At 33.9% G+C, this 16,704-nt stretch overlaps 1 protein-coding gene across 5 annotated transcripts in view; it reads left to right on the top strand.

Moving 5' to 3' along the window:
* Positions 1-16,704, top strand: part of LOC118187984 (calcium-activated chloride channel regulator 1-like) — a 101,217-nt gene that overhangs the window by 29,322 nt on the left and 55,191 nt on the right. For 4 of the 5 annotated variants that reach the window (XM_085811633.1, XM_085811631.1, XM_085811634.1 and 1 more), the window contains 5 exons: positions 1,790-1,920; positions 5,044-5,161; positions 5,969-6,103; positions 11,108-11,338; positions 14,977-15,285. In XM_085811633.1, coding sequence (XP_085667759.1) covers positions 1,790-1,920; positions 5,044-5,161; positions 5,969-6,103; positions 11,108-11,338; positions 14,977-15,285 — 924 coding nt within the window. The remainder of the gene's footprint in view (positions 1-1,789; positions 1,921-5,043; positions 5,162-5,968; positions 6,104-11,107; positions 11,339-14,976; positions 15,286-16,704) is intronic. The other variant, XM_085811632.1, reaches the window with a different exon arrangement.

The raw sequence follows: 16,704 nt of genomic DNA, 5'->3' as shown, positions 1-16,704 counted from the left end.
AAACTTCTTTCAAACATGCGCAACATTTTAAATTAACATAAATTATACATTTATCACATTTTAACTAAAAATAAAAATGTATTTTATGGCACAGACTTATCATGATTAACAACTTTCTAAATTTTAATACTACTAAAAGTGAGTCATATTTCTTAGCATGCAAATAAACATCGGTATAAAGCAACCGCCATGCTTTCTAAGGCCTTCGGAATCGTTAATGGTTGTGTTAGGGAGATGTAACATTAATGGACTAAGAAATATTGTGTTTCTGTCAATCGTTTCGAAAAATATAAACAAGACTAAGACCGTCATGCCATGCAAAAATTGCTATTGAGATGCAAAATTACATTTAACATATTAAACCAAAGCATTGAGTGGAGCTCTAATTTTTCTTCGTTTATTTGTTAGTACAGTCACGGAATTTTTTACGTTGTATTTTCAACTCATTTTAAGTTCTAAACAAATATTTATCATTAAGTGTTAGACATATGAGGCCTATTCAGAAAGTAACTTACGTTTCGCCACTGTGCGGCGAGAGATGGCGCTAGCATCCTCGTCTTGGTGTCGGAGTGTTTCCTGAATCCTTAAGTATTCGGCTGTAATCGTTGGCGAGTGTTGCCTCTGCTTTGTTCACTGTGAATGTTCAAAATGTGTGCGGCAATAGAAAATCCCGCCAGTTGTGAAGTGCGATCAGTGATTAGATTTTTGGTCGCAAAAATTGTTCACGAGGAAGCGCGAAGTGGCTGGCCGAGCATTGTTAATGCTGCTTCACAATTTCGGAGAGCTCACTACAGTTCCCTCAAATTTCACGAACTTTGTTGTTTGGTGTTGTGACGCAAGATCTAGGCTATTACAAGTTTTGTGCCAGATGGGTACCCACACTCTTGTCAGATGACCACAAAAAGCGGCGCATAGCAACAGCTTTGACATTTCTCGAGGCGTACCACGAACATGGTGAATCACTTCTTGATCGTGTCGTAACAGGAGACAAGACTTGGGTAAAGTTCGTGACTTATGAGACAAAACAACAGTCTATGGAGTGGGGTCACAAAAGTTCTCCCAGAAAACCAAGGAAATGTTTGCAAACATTGTCATCAAGAAAGATGGCACAGGGAAGGTGTACTTCTGGTGGATTACCTCTAACGGAGTAAAACAATAAATAGTGAGAGATATTGTGAAACATTAAAGAAATTAAGAAGGGCGATACAAAACAAGCATCGAAGCAAGTTCCAAGATTTTTTTCAGTCATAAAAACGCACGCCCCCACATAGCCATTCAAACTCGATGGCTCTTGGATGGTTTCGGATAAGAGCAGAGCTAGATTTAGATTTGATAAGGCCGTAAGCTATTTGAGATATGGGTAATCTGTTATAATATATTTTAATGCTATTTACACTATATTTTAATTTTGGGGGACTCTCAAGAAAGTGGGGACTCTAAGCTATGGCTTGTGTAGCTTATACGTAAATCCGGCCCTGGATGGTCGGATAAATTTCAAGTCGGGCTCTGATAAATTTCAAGCAGCATGTTTCTGAACATGTGGAATAAGATTTCAGCCGCAAGAGGAATAGAAGGTAATATCGTAAATTTCTGCCATAAAATTCCTCAATGTAAATCAGGGTTCGAATTTTAAACCTCTAGATTTGCGCGCCAGGAATTCATAATTAAATGAGTTAGGGAAATAATTTTTTAATGTTTTATTTTCTACTTAACCTTAATTCACTAGTTTTTCTAACAAATAACATTATAAAAATCTTAAGCTTGTATTTCAAATGAAATTTCTTTGCAGGTTTTAGACTACTGCGATGGTTCTACACACTTTCCTCATAATCCTGTGATGCCAACTCTCCATAATAATTTGTGCCACGGCAGAACTGTTTGGTCAGTCATCACTAGTTCTGAGGATTTTAGGCAAATGAAGTAAGCATTTAAGATAATTTAATCATTACTGAAACTCATTTTAGCTTGAATTTTGCTTGTAAGTTGAAGCAAAAATATGTCATGTGAATGTGTCCTAAAAGATGTCCTTAAAACATGTCCTAAAATTAATATTCTTGCACATATCTATAAATAATTAAATCGTTTTTATTATGTTAATGTACTATTTAGTTAGTTATTTATTTGTTTTATTTGTGGCCACATGTATTCTTTCATATTAGTATTTTTTTTATATATAATTGTAGATTTTGTTGTTCTGGGAATAGCAACGTTCAAAATCTTTCCCGAAATTTGTAGAAGCTCGTGCTACATCAAATCAGTGTCGTAGCTAGGGAGAGCATGGGGGGCACAACTGTCTCCGGGTGCAGCATCCAGGGGCCAGGAAAAACAGTTTCCATCCTAGATTTGAAGAGCAGCTACTGGCTAATAATGGCCAAGGACATATTATTGTCTATTTTAGTAAAAGCCTCTCATAGCCGGAAGAAAATTGTTGTGTTACCAGAAAAAAAAAAAAAAAAAAAAAAAAAAAAAAAAAAAACTGCTAGCCAACATGAACGCAGTAGAACATTTTCATCACTATCTATACAGTCGGAAATTCCGGTTGTACATCGACCATGCCCCATAACGTTGGATGTTTAGTTTAAAAAATGCGAAATGTCAAGTGGTCAGATGGATACAACAGCTACAGGAATATAACATTTAAATTCGTTATCGCAAAGCAACTTCGCATGAAAATTCTCATGGACTTCCAAGAAGATCTTGTGCAGAAAAGCACAAATTCAAATTCATCTTGTGCAGAATAGCTGTGGTCAGAAAAAATAACGCCAACTCTATAACATTAGAGACTAATCCATGGAACAGGGAAGAAGTTAGAAAGGCCCAAACAGAAGATCCAGATTTGCGACCATTAATACCATTATGGGAAAATAGAAAGGAAAAATCCAGATAGAAAGAAATGGCAATCTTTAGGCTGACGACGAAAGGCTTTAATGGGATTTTCTTTATCTGTGAGATAGATCCCAAATGGGAATCTGATGACAGAAAGACTTTTAGTTGTCAACCGAGATCTTAAGTTCCTAGTGTTCTGTTAGACTTTCGTAATAGCTCTACTGGATGTCATTTTGGTGTAATAAAAACACTTCGTAATGTTTTCGACCTTTGCCTCTAGGACAAGGCTGAAGAAGGTATAGAAAGTGGTGTAAATTATGATACCTGTTTGGGATCTCGAAAAGGCCGGTAAACATATACACGAGGAAGAATTCTGCGCTACAGTGCGGGAGTACCATTAGAGCACATTGCTTTGGACATTATCGGACCTTTCAGTCATACAGCTAAGAGTAATAATTACATTCTAGCTGTCATAAACTACTTTAGTAAATGCCCAGAAGTTTATGCCATTCCTGATAAAGAAGCTTCAACTTTTGCAAATAGCATAGTAGAGTACTGAATTTCACGATTCGGAATGCCTCTCTTTATTCACTCTTACCAGGGAACAAACTTCACATGTGCCATATTTGAAAGACTATTTAAAATTTTCGGCACGAAAAAAACCAAAAGCTCTCTTTTATATTCATAGCTGGGTGGCATTGTGAAGAGTTTTAATTTAATTAATTTAAGAAAGATGGTCCACAATATTTGGCCATCTCTCTCTCTCTTCGTATCCCGCAGCCAAGAGGGTTAGAGCCGAAAATTACCCTGCTAGAGTATAGGAGTGCCGTTTACAAGAGCACTGGATGTTCTCCAATGGAAATGATTTTTGGCTACGATCTTCGTTTGCCGATTGTTCTGCTGTTCGGACCGGCCACCGGAAAACCTTCTTCACTTGAGCAGCACCTGGAGGATTTGCAAGCGCGTTTAGAAGACGTTCGTCGGTTCGCTAGGAGAAAGACTGTCACAGCGAGCAAAAGGATAAACTGAAGATACGATGCAACGAAGCGGAAATTCAAGGAAAGAGATCGACTCTGGTTGTGAAACCTCAAGAGACATCGAAGGTCTCATTCACGCTATAGGAATCTTATGATGAGCCCTTTCGTGTGATAAAAAAAGCTGAATGATGTAATGATGGATATTCAAAGTTCACTTTCTACTAAATCTAAAGAATGAAACTACGATATACTTGGACTCATTATGGTAATGAGGTTTAGTTTTTCCAGGTTTTGGAAATTGCACTGTCCGAAACGTGGTGTCCTTAAGGAAGGAACAATGTTGTATATATTTATGAATATGTAAAGCCTTTTTTTCTTGCATTTTGTATTATTTATTTATTTATTTTGCATTTGTGGCTACACGTACTTTTTATACCAGTGCTTGTTTTTTTTTATGAAATTGTTGATTTTGTTCTGAAAGTGGCAACGTTCAAAATGAAAAAAAAAAAAAGCTTAACTGGAAATGCAAGATACGAGCCTCACGGGCCTTCGTTTCTTCCTGGCAACAGATATTTCCAGAAACCAGATCCCAGCCCGTGTTAATATAAATATGGTCATTCCTGCAGTTTAACGATTTTTTCTGACAAATGTATTTCGTCATCTTTTTCCTATGTACATAATTTGACATAGTTATCTCCCGATAACCGATCACATTCCTGATTGGTCTTAAAACATTTTCTACACTCTCCCAAGTCCGAAATATTACGCATACATCACCTATTCGCCGCTTTCGGTTTTAGTTGTTTGGAGAATTGCAGATTTCTTTGAAAGGAAATATTTTGCGCATTTTTCGTTGAAACTAGATAATAATAGAGTTTCAAAGTTGTTGCTATTTTGGCTTTAGTTGAATTGTGGATTTACTCTACAAGTGACTTTGGCAGTTGCCGATATTTCTCGTGCACTAAAGAGAAACTGATTGTATTCTTAGGTGGTCGCAGGCCACGAGAATTGGATTCCTGGGCCGAAACCCGATCCCAGACTAATAAAGTACGAACACAGCATTAAATAGCAAAGTAAACTTCTTGTATCTAAGTTTTGATTAAGCTGATCACTACTGTAATTATTTTGTAATAAATTATTAATTGCTTTCTGTTATTTGAAGTAAACATTCAGAGAGATATCATTGAAACGGTAAACCACAACAATGTAATGTCATTAAATAAAAGATTGGTTATTGCAGAAATCCATCAAGAACAGACATAAAGCCTCCCACTGTAACTACTTTCAAGTGCCTAAGTGAACCTAAACTTCAAGTAATCTTTGCCGTTCAAAATGGTTCAACAACAGACTTGAGTAAGGTAAGTAGCCTCTTGATAAAACAAAAAAGGTTCAATAATAAAACCATGGTTATTTAACATATCTTTCCTACGCAAAATGGCAGAAATCAAGTTTTTCCTGGGTGGAATATTAAGCTAGGAAGGGTTTAACAAGTTATTTAATTTTTGTCGAAATATAAAAGCAAATGATACTTTACTATGAACAGAATTCAAATTTAAGACAACTGTGTATGATACAGAGAATACTGATACTCACAAATACACATACAATTCCGACATATTTGTGCATTATAATTTATGCATATAATTTGATAATCTTAATACAATGAGAGAGTATTGATAGACTAGAAGAATAATGCTGCACGATAAAGAGCTTTTCTTTCTTCTTATAATTTCCAAACAGTAGATGAACAAATTTCTTTTCGACAGGTTGCGCTCTCTACTCGCTCGGTCGATGATTCGGTCAATGATATTCATCCCAGTTTCGTTGAGGTTTAACAAATTTATTTAGTTTTGAAATCATTGAAGTTTTTACTTTCTTATACGAAGTAAAGAAGTATTGTGATCGTGACAAATTTCGGGAATCATATTTCAACAGGAATATACATTTTGACTCTTCCCGAATCCATTTCGACGAATTTTTATTCTGTAGACTTATTATTGTTATAATCTACAATTTTTTAAGTAAGCTTTAACTCTGAAATGTAAGAAAATTACTGACCATGCGTTCCTGATCACAGGAATTCGTGCTCACTAATTTTCTTAAATTTCAGAGAAATTGTTTTCTTAAGTTTTTTTTTTGTTCCTAGTTGCTTTCTTTAATTTCAGAGGAATTCATGCTGTTTACGTTACATTCACCATCACTTACTAAGTTCTTTCTCCATAATTATGATTGGATCCATTCAAAGAGAAAGGGAATTATCATCTGCATTAGCTGCAGGATTCATTCATTATATGAGCTTGGTAAATTATCCCAAAGTCTTATACTTTCAGTCTTGCATTCATTTCTGTTTATATGAAATCTGGCAGAATGAAGATCGGGCATAATAAGCTTGTAACAAATGCAAGGACTAATTTTAATTACTAACTACTTGAAATCTAATTTCCACCCCTCAGTTTTACTTAAAAGCTATAGTGAGAGTTATTCCTAATAGCTTTATTAAATAGTGAAAGCATGTAAAATAAATAACTTTATTCTTATTGTAAGGGACAAATTAAAATATCACAAAAAAATTAAATCTGAAAGTTTTCAGATTTTAAATTACGTCCAAAGGGACGTTTTTTTAACGTTTTTTTGTGTTACCATTATTTATTAAATATCATGTTCTTTGCACTTAAATCATAAAATTCAGTTTAATAGCAATGTCGCAAAATAATTTTTAAATGAGAATTTGCGATACACAGTTTCGCGCGCTGGCGATAAAAAGGTGCCCCCCCCGTATAGTGTTGCCATGCTCAATTTGAAATCCTTGAGTTTGTTAATCAAAAATTCGTTAAAGTTTTACAAAATATGAAACCGATAATAAAACAAATTCCAAATTTCAAATTTGGTCTTCCACATGCCCATATTCGTATTAGGATTACGTCATTCAAAATTCGATGGCTCTATGTACCGTTGTTTTATCACAATGCGAGAAATATACATACATTTATGCAGATGTTTCATTATTTAATTTCTTCAAATATAATGCAGGAATCTAACATTTGGTGGCAACAGTTTGAAAAGTGAAACGGACATTTATAGAGATTCAACGCAAAATCGCAAAACGAAAACAACAGTCCTTCAGGTACAAAGCCCCTTTGGATCAATAAATAAATAAATTACTAGTCTCTCAAACTTGTAAGAGAAGTAAGCTGTTATTTAAAAGCCTCTTGCTTAAAAATCTAAGTAATTTAATTTCTTATCAAAGCTACGATCTTCGGATCAGACAAAGTGAAAGTTAGATCAAGTCTGAACTTATGAAATGTCAATATCTTATGACGTCAGCAAAAGCTAACTTCCGGCAATTCTGACTTTATGTTGAGCAGCGGCATATGCTAAATAACAGACAAACGCGATAGGCGTTCTTCACCTCCGAACATTAATCTAATGCTCCCATGAGGTAACGAATTATATACTTAACCACTTGCAAATCAGATTTGCATAAATCTCTGAAATGAGCGAGTGCGTGACAAAATGAGGCATTAAAGAAAGATGCAAGTTAAAATTAAAACTTGTTAGTTAAATTCAGCTTAAATGCCACACACTTGCGCCATTTTAATCATTGTTTCAGTTTTTAGTTGAAGCAGGAGGAGGTGCTCGATGACAAAAGAGCAGTTTTCTCTCTTGTGCATAGCTCTTATTTCATGAGTTTCAATTCATTACTGGGTTAAATTCTTTAAACAAACTCACTGTGACCAAAGTAAATAGTGTAAATACTATATTATAGCTATTTTATTTTAATTGATGCTTTATTTGACAAAGTTTATGTAACGGGTTATGGAACATTGCCCTTGAATTTAAACTACTAGATTACTGTGCGCATGAATTAATTCTTTTAAAAACAAACTATTATATCTAAATTTTGATAACAGAACATGAGTTAATAATTTGTGGTAATGTGAAACAACCAACGAAAAAAGACATTTTTGATTTTTCACGTATCCATTACTTATCTTCACCCTCTGAAGGACGAAGTGGTTATTCAACAGCAAGTTTACCTGTTAAATTCATTGATTGCTTAACGCTGGCAAACAGTTTTTACAGCATATAACATTTTAATAAGTTATTACTTATTTGCACATTTGATTAGATTACTTAAATAAGATAAGTAAATTCACATTATGCTTAACTAGCTCAGACAAGCTCAACTAGCTCAGTGTTGATTAAAAAAAACTCAGTAGATGGCATTCGAAGATCTGGAGACCTCACAAAATTCTAGAGCATGGGTTTCCAAACTTATTCCTGTCCGGCTCCCCTAAAGTTTGTTTATATGTTTTCGCACCCATAACAATTTTTCAAAAAGAAATCAACGTTATATAATCAAATTTTAATAATAAACAAAAATGAAACATGGAAATATGAAAATATTACAAAAATTAACATTTGCATAAATCTTTCAAAAAACAATTAATGCCTTTTTGTTCCTGTTTATTGGATGAAAGTTTTTCAAATCATCGCATTTTGTTGTTAATTGCAATTCGAATATCTGCTTGCGCATTCAAGCAACTTCATTTCTGAATTTTGTTTTGACTAGCAAAAGAGCACTAAATATATTGTTGCAAGTGGAATGAACATAGTTAGTGCCATTTCACGAAATTTCGGGAATATTTCATTGCCAAACACCAACATTATTCCAAAGTTTGCTTTCAAACGCATTTCAAGAACACGTTTTTTCCGCATTTCTAACAGATCTTCGATCAGTTCTTTATCACTCGCTGTATTATCCAACTTGAAAGACTATTGGCTTATAAGACATGTTTCCTAAGTTTTCAGTTCACCTCCTTTAAAATACGTATCAATTTGATCAGTTGATAACGTTTGGTAATATTTAAAAATGTTCTACAGTTTCTTCACATGAATTTGAGATAACACTTATTGTTATCAACCCTACCTTCGAGTGATGGAAAATTAGGATTCGCTTTTCTAACTGGTAGACACCAAAGTTGTAACTTTTCTCTGAAACCATTTATCTTCTTGTAGTATTTCAATATGCTTACATTTTCTCTTTCTTAGATAAATTCAAGTCATTCATATGAGTGAAAATATCACTCAGATAGCTAATATTTGGTTGAATTCTTGTCATCCCGTTTATCCAACCAGATCATTAATCGTTCCTTAGAAAAGCTTCATAAAAGCTCATTCCCTTAAAAGCTTCCTTTAGCTAAGTCTTTAGAAGTTCACAAAAAACGCGTGAAAGCATTCTCGCGTGAAAGCCAGCGAACTTCCGTATTCAAAACCTAAATTCGAATGTTCACTTCCAAATTCTTCATTAAACAACTTTAAGAGATAGCGGTTCAGAACGCGATTCCTAATCCAGTTGATGATCTTCACTGAAGGACTTTTTTTCATCTTTGACGGTAATGTTTTTGATGCCAGAGTATGTCGATGAAGAAAACAGTAGGTACCTTGTAAATGTGGAACCTTGTTTCATCAGTGCAAAAAATCTTGATTTATTTCCTAACATAGACGCGCCATCAATATGTACAGAAACAATCATTTGGCTATCAAAGCCATATTTCGCAAACAAGTCCTTCAAGCTCTGGAAGACGTCTTTCCCTCTGATTATTTTCCTTTTTTTCACAGAGCAGAAAATCTTCCATTATGGTCGCATCATGGACATACCTCATCAATACAATGAGTTGATTAATATTTATAACATCAATTGTTTCGTCCAAGTGGAGAGAGGTTTTCAGAAACTAGCTCTAATATCAGCGACAACGTGATTAAAAATGTCCAAACTAAAATCGTTTAATTCAGCTTTGAACAGTATTATTTGATAACGGCACTACTTTAAACTTGTATAAGACTTTTCCCAGAACAACTGATTTCTAATGCGGGGCATCATCGATTGTTCTGGTGCAAGTGAAACTAATCGTCAGATAATCAGCATATCGCTTTTTTCAATTTGACATCCTGAATGTAAAGAATAATTTAAGAAAACAACCTGAAAATATGGATCAAGTTGATTTGATGAAAAATAACGATAGATAAGTAATAGAAATATTACTTTCTGCTTATTAGCTACAGAAGAGAAAGGAACTTGACATGAACACAGTTTCACTACAAAATGCAATAAAAATTAACTGGTGTATAATTACATAGCAAAATGCGAGTGATGTTAACAATATACGCAGAAATCTGTTATCGACCCATGCGCAGGAAATATGTGTTCCGTACGCACCAATGTAGTACGTACGCGTAATTTTTAAACAATTATTTAATTGATTTTAAACAAATCTCGCATTCTTTCAAATGCTTCCTCGCGCCTCTGGTTGTGAACCCCGGCTACAGAAAATTAATCAATTGCATATTAGATTTAGAAACAAAAACTAAAATCAATTTTAATGGGTATGCACATTAATTTTGTACCTTACGCATTAAATTACTTTTGACTCACCTTAAAAGTAAATATTTTCACTTTTTGCGCGAATCCCTGTTTTTTCAACACGCCATATGCTTTGATGAAGCAGAAGCTATATGTCTTTAAAATCCACTAAACAAGATACGACGAAAAGATTATCTTATTCTTAACATTATATGAGAATTTATGAATTTCCGTTAAGAAAAAAAAAAAAAAAAAAAAAAAAAAAAAAAAAAAAACAGTTGAATATATGCAACTACTTTGCTTTGCTGTGAGAAAGGATGCTAATATCCATAAAATTGGCCAAAAGTAGCTTAAGAAGCTTTAGAGAGATCTCTGTAATTTTCTGTTATCCGAACGGCTTCAATGTATGTATTGCATGTATGTATGTATGTGCGTGAGAGTGTACACATACGTACAAACATGCATATATGCACACATGTATACACACATATACGTATACATGCACACATATATACATACATACACTTCTGAATCCGGTCCCGATAACAGAAACGGACCGAGATCTCTGTTTCTAAGAGAGTGTTTTGATAAATTCTCATATTTCAAAGCAATTTTATTAAATTAATATATTTGCAATACAGATCTTTTTTTAAAGTTTCTGAGAATATTTTTGTTCTCAATATGTTACCACAGCTGTTTTTAATACTTTCTTTCATAATCTGTAGAGACATTAGGTTATTTCGAAGTAGGAGACATGAAAAATGAGCAATGCCCTCGCCAGGAATCGAACCGCGGACCTGTCGAATACGCGTCGAGTGGGCTGACCACTGCACTACGAAGGCGGGAGAAATACCTTATAAATTTAACCTGCATAAATGAGCTTCTTTTCTTTGTTTTTGTTTGTTACTGTGGCACATAAATATAATATTTTCCCTTACAGGAAATGACAGCAATTAAATACTCCTTCATTCACTTTCTCTCGCATTTGGCTCCAGCAGATGTAAAATTGAATTTGGTCACATTCTCCAACGAAACTGTAACAGAAGCGCAAACAGCCGTAGAACTCGATGCGACTTCCAAAGATCTTGAAGACACCTTAAACACCTACGTTATTACCGAGGAACTTGTTAATGACACTTGTCTTATCTGCGGTGTTAACAAAGCACTGAAAGTAAGTGTTAAGAATATTTTATTTGTAATAAACCACAAGTTATATTTATACCATGATTTTTATTACAGAAATCTTTGTTTTTATTTCATATCGTTAAATTGTATATTTTTAGAATGAATTGTGCTTAATAGTTTTTATGAGATAAAATTTTAAAATTTGAGTTGCGCTTTCTTTGTTGAAGGAACTTCCAAAAAAAGAAAAAGTAATATTGATTTTTTTCTTTTAATTTCCTTGTAAATGGTTACAGGTTAAAACAGCGTGATTGGAATGCATCGTTGCATAAAAAATCACAGAATAAAAGAAAGTAAGAAGAAAATATGGCAGTTTTAAAACGTCATTGTATGAAACATCGTGGTAGAAAATAAGGCTATTCAAAAACTTCTCAGTTTTCAAAAATTGTCCTGCAAAATATCGTGGTAAAGAACAAAGCACCTACAAATCATCGTATGATAATAACATCGCAGACAATATTTTTCTAGAATGCTAAGATTTAAATGCATGTTTACTTAATAATTTATGAAAACAAGAAAAATTAGGATTATGTTTACCTCTATAGCTCATAATTTTGAATTATCTAATCAATTTTTAGTGATAAAAAAGAAAACTTGAGTATTCAAAATTGAAAAATATGTAGAAATTAATGCCGCATAACAATTAATAGAGTTTAAGCTCATATAGTTAATTATTGTTTTATAATTGCCGGCAGCAATCATGTCCATAATGACTTCTACCTCTATCGTTATCGGCATTCAAAGAAATTCAAGTTCTGACACCAGTTATTGCTAGATATGAGATCGTTGATGTCTCCTTAAATAATAAGTTTAAATAAGCTGGAATAAATGAACAATTTATTAGGAAAATAAGCATAATAAATAGCACACACAGCACAATAAGTAGCTGGAAATTATTATCGGAGTTATATTTACACAAAACGTAAATGCTACAAAACGTAAATGATTTATATTTTTTAATGTATAGTTATACTAATATCATTTCAGAATTAATCATAAAATACAACTGCTGTAAAACGTTTTTAGTTCTATTTTAATGGATATTTTTTATAAATAAAAAATTTTCTTAATAGTAATCATCTAGATCTATAATGACTAAGGATATCTAACTACGTAATTTAATTACTTGTAACCAAGTCTCGCCCTTAGAGGTATCTCTAGATGTCAAGGGGAGTTATATCTCCTTTTTTTAATCCTTATTGTGGATGCGAGATACAACTCAAAAATGTGGGAAAAGTTAACATAAAACTTCCTTTCTTAAAGCTAATAAGATTTAAAATAATACAAAACAACTATCATCTCTGGTGCTTCAGCGGCTTATTGGAACTTTATATTAAATACTGCATGTTAACTGGGTTACAACTCTTGCAAATCTACACGATGGCAACTGGGGAAGACAAATTGCAGTTAACTTTCAATATTTACCAACCATACAAACGACAGGCGTTTATTCTGATCAGCGGCTCTCTGTTTCTAAGCAAGCAGCTGCGGAGGCAACAGCCAAATTTATATTATGAGTCATGCTGATTATTATTTTACTTCACAGTTTAACTTATGCCACTTGACATAAAATTTGCATACATCTCTGGACTGAGCGAGTACGTAACAAAATGACGCATAAAAGAAAAAAATTAATATAATGCTAACTATTAGTAAAATTTTAATAAAAAGCCAATAATCTTCTTATGGGACTATTATAAATAACTGTAAAATATAAATGTTTCAAGAAATTTTATAATTTAATGCTGTTTTATAATTTAAAGAAATTTCATGATTTAATTCTTGAAAAAAGTTTATGAAGTTAATTTTATTCTTGAATTTGTTGTGTAATTAAATATTATATTATGTTTAACAATAATGCAACCTACTTACTGATTTACATTATTCTTACAGATTGCAAAAGTGAAGTTCGGGTGTAGATAATTGCTTTAGTTTATTCAGTTCCTGTTCGCTAATAGGTCCTTAATTGTTTTCATTTACGGTCCTTAAAAGTAGTTTATTTCCACATGCAGAAGGGTGTACGAACCCTATTTAGGAAATCTGATTTCATTTCACAAAAGAAAAATATACATGCTACAAATCTCTGATTAGTGGGTGCTGTGGTGTAGTGGCTGAATCCACTACACAAAGCCCTTGTTGTAATACAGGGTTGAAGTAAACTTATAACTCAAGTTCTAACAAAAACATGAATTTTATTAAAAAAAACTTTAACAGGTGTGGTTCATGACGATGTGGGACTTGGATACATTCCAGTGCGTAATTTCAGAATTTTGTTACACAGAAATGCGCTTGATAAACAATACACACGTGAAGTCATAGTTCTAGCGGTTCAAAACCCCGAGGGGAGGTGAGGATTCTGCACTGTTACATAACAAAATTGTCCACATTCCAACGCTGGTGAAAGACTTCTTTATTTTTAGAACCGTTGGAGTGACCTTCGAGAGTAAAACCTGAAAAATTAACCAAGGGACCTCTTTGCAACAAGATTTTTCTTCTGGTATGAAATAGACACCATTGCATTCAGAATTCGGTTCGCCTGGGCGAAACCAGACAAAGGACATCTATGCGACCTTGTCATAATGCATTAAAGCTTATACATCAATAAAACTGATCTTTTGAATGAGGATAGAAGTTTTGAAATCGTGTTTCAATAAGGATAAAGCTTTTCCGTCAGAATGCGTGGTTGACAGAATGCGTAGTGAAAAATGAAGTTTAAAAAGTACTAGAGACAAGACCATTTCGGCAGAGTAGGGATGGCGAACTTATGACCCATTTTGGCTGACAAGCATCAAGCATTTCCATAGCCCTCGACGGAACCAAAAACTTGCACAATTCAAAAATATTTGTTTCTTGCAATGGCATCGTCATCGTCAACATGCGCGCTTGTCTCGGGCGCGTTCGAGCGCATTCTTGGCAGATGGATGATTTTGTGTGTGACGTAGCACCAAGTTTTTTTCAACTCGTATTATTCATTATTTGATTTTTATAGCAATCTTATACCATCAATTTCCGCCCCAAAGCCATTAGTTGCATAACTCATGTATACATTTCTCATTTCTTTCTGAGGTTACGGCCCTCTCTACCGTCCTCAGATTCTTTTTGCATCGTTTCGCCCGCCCTCGAGCGACCTCTCAAGTGGTGCGCTTCTCGGCCAAGCTAAGCTCCTGAATTTTGATATGTTGAGCTCAAAAGATTTGCCATCACTGCGGCAGGGCCATATTTCTCATCAAAATTACCTTTCTAGCGATCACATGTTGATAAAGCCGTAAATACAAGAATTACACATAAGATAGAAAAACAATTTTAATTACAAATACAGTATTTCTATGGCAAAAGTAATTGGTAATACACAGCGATGGAAGGACGTTTTCGACTACACCATACATCACACGCAGCTGCAGCACCTACCGAAATTCTGGCGACGAGTTCTAGCGAAAATTAGTAAGGTTTAGTTGTAAATGTTTAAGAGTCCTTTTTAAGTAATTCTATATTATGCTTTAGATCATCTGTATGGACATTAACAATTTGTGAATGAAATGAATTACATTGAATATACTTGCCGAAAAAAGGGTACTATCAATTCACAAGATAATCATAAAAATTACATTTTTTTCTTTCCTTTTCCAGGTGTCTCAAAAGTACAGCCATACACTTCCTATCGTACTGCTGATTGCTTGGAAGAGTGCTCTGACTGGCTTGAAAGTGTCTAGTTTCGTGACATCAATGAAGGAATATCCGAGGGTTATAATGCATCTTGTCCTTGTGGAAGACACAGAAACTGAAGTCCTTTTGCCCGATCTCGTAGAAGCTATACGAGCAACAGGGGCACATATATACAATTTGCCACAGCAAACTACCTTGATGTCTAATAAGATTAAAGTCATTCTGGCAAACATTATGAAAAGTCCCTTCCATCTCGAAGATAATATCATTGTGGTAAGTCGAATTAGTTTTAGGATTTCACAAAAAAGATGAGATGTGTCAATAATATTATCGAAAATTACTTCTTAGAGGAAAAATCATCCTCAAATTCTTTTTAAATTAGCCTTTAATTGATAGCTTTGAAAAGACTATCAATTAAACCATGATACTAAATTGTAGCTTACACTAATTTCCTTTTATAATCTGCAATAACTTTTAATTTTTAGTTTTGTCTTCAGATTAACTTCGTCTGGGATGTGGATGCTAAGCTAAAATGTCACTAAAAATAAAAAATGACACTGAGAAAGTTGTCGTCTAATGCAATAGATAGTATACTGCACTCCTCCTTGATAATAAACTGCAAGTTAAATGTATAACTTAAGTCAGTTTTGGCACCTCCTTATTCTTGGCGGCCTCTGCAAATGCATGCGTTGCACCCTTGGTAGAGAAGCCACTGCATAAAGCAAAACCTTATGCTAAAATGATAAATAATAAATCACTAATCTGGTTTTTACAGTACTCCTACTTCATAATTCATAATGTAACATATTAATTGCATTACTCTGTCTCAAACTTTATCATTAATTCCATGGTGCTGCGTTATTGCTAGAGCTATCAAACGTCCGTAATTAGTTCAGATAGTCCGGGATTTTATAAAAATAGTTGATTTTGCTACTACGTGCATCAGCCGTAGCACAAAGGAATTTTTTAACTAAGAACAAAATTTGGTTGTCAGAAAGGAGTCGATGACAGGTTTTAAAAGCATGCATGTGATTAAAAGCATCACTTTCATAACTAAATATTTTATAAGAATATTTAGTGAAAGTGAATTCCAAGTATTCATATATGTTATTATTAACTTCAATTATTTATACTATGTCCAAGGTTAAAAAAATTAGCAACCAGAGTTATTTATTCTTATTATTTTAAGCATTGACAGATACAGTGGAATACTTCTGAAAGAAGAAGTCGTTTTTTTGAGGCACTTAGAATTGACTAAGAAAAGGAATATCATCTTCAGTGATTTTTGACGTTAACCAGTTTCTGACCGGACATGGGCGTTTTCCGGAATACTTCGCTAGGTTTAAGATACAGGATGACGATAAATGTAAACTATGTGGTTTGTTTGGTGATGTTAAGCACTTCCTCGAGGTCTGTCCCTATTTTTATAGGTTAAGAAGCAATAAAAGATTTGATTTTGAAAATTCCTTTTTATGCCATAAAGATTTCGCACAATTATGTAAATCTGTTATGAAAATTATTAAGGGTGAGCGCCGAGCAGTGGGAATCAGTGTATGATTTTTACTTTTTATTGACTCACATTTGGTCTATTTTACTCATTTTTTGTAACCATTGTTTGTGTTTGTTGTTCGCGGGTTTTTTTTTTTTTGGGGGGGGGCGTCTGCTTTTGTCTAAATGTTTGTATTTGTCCTT

This window comes from Stegodyphus dumicola, chromosome 2, assembly GCF_044657685.1.
Source record: "Stegodyphus dumicola isolate Sdum_Otavi_A_Nest chromosome 2, ASM4465768v1".
Lineage (NCBI taxonomy): Eukaryota > Metazoa > Arthropoda > Arachnida > Araneae > Eresidae > Stegodyphus > Stegodyphus dumicola.
The sequence above is the reverse complement of the archived record's forward strand: the minus strand, read 5'-3'. Positions and strand labels throughout refer to the sequence as shown.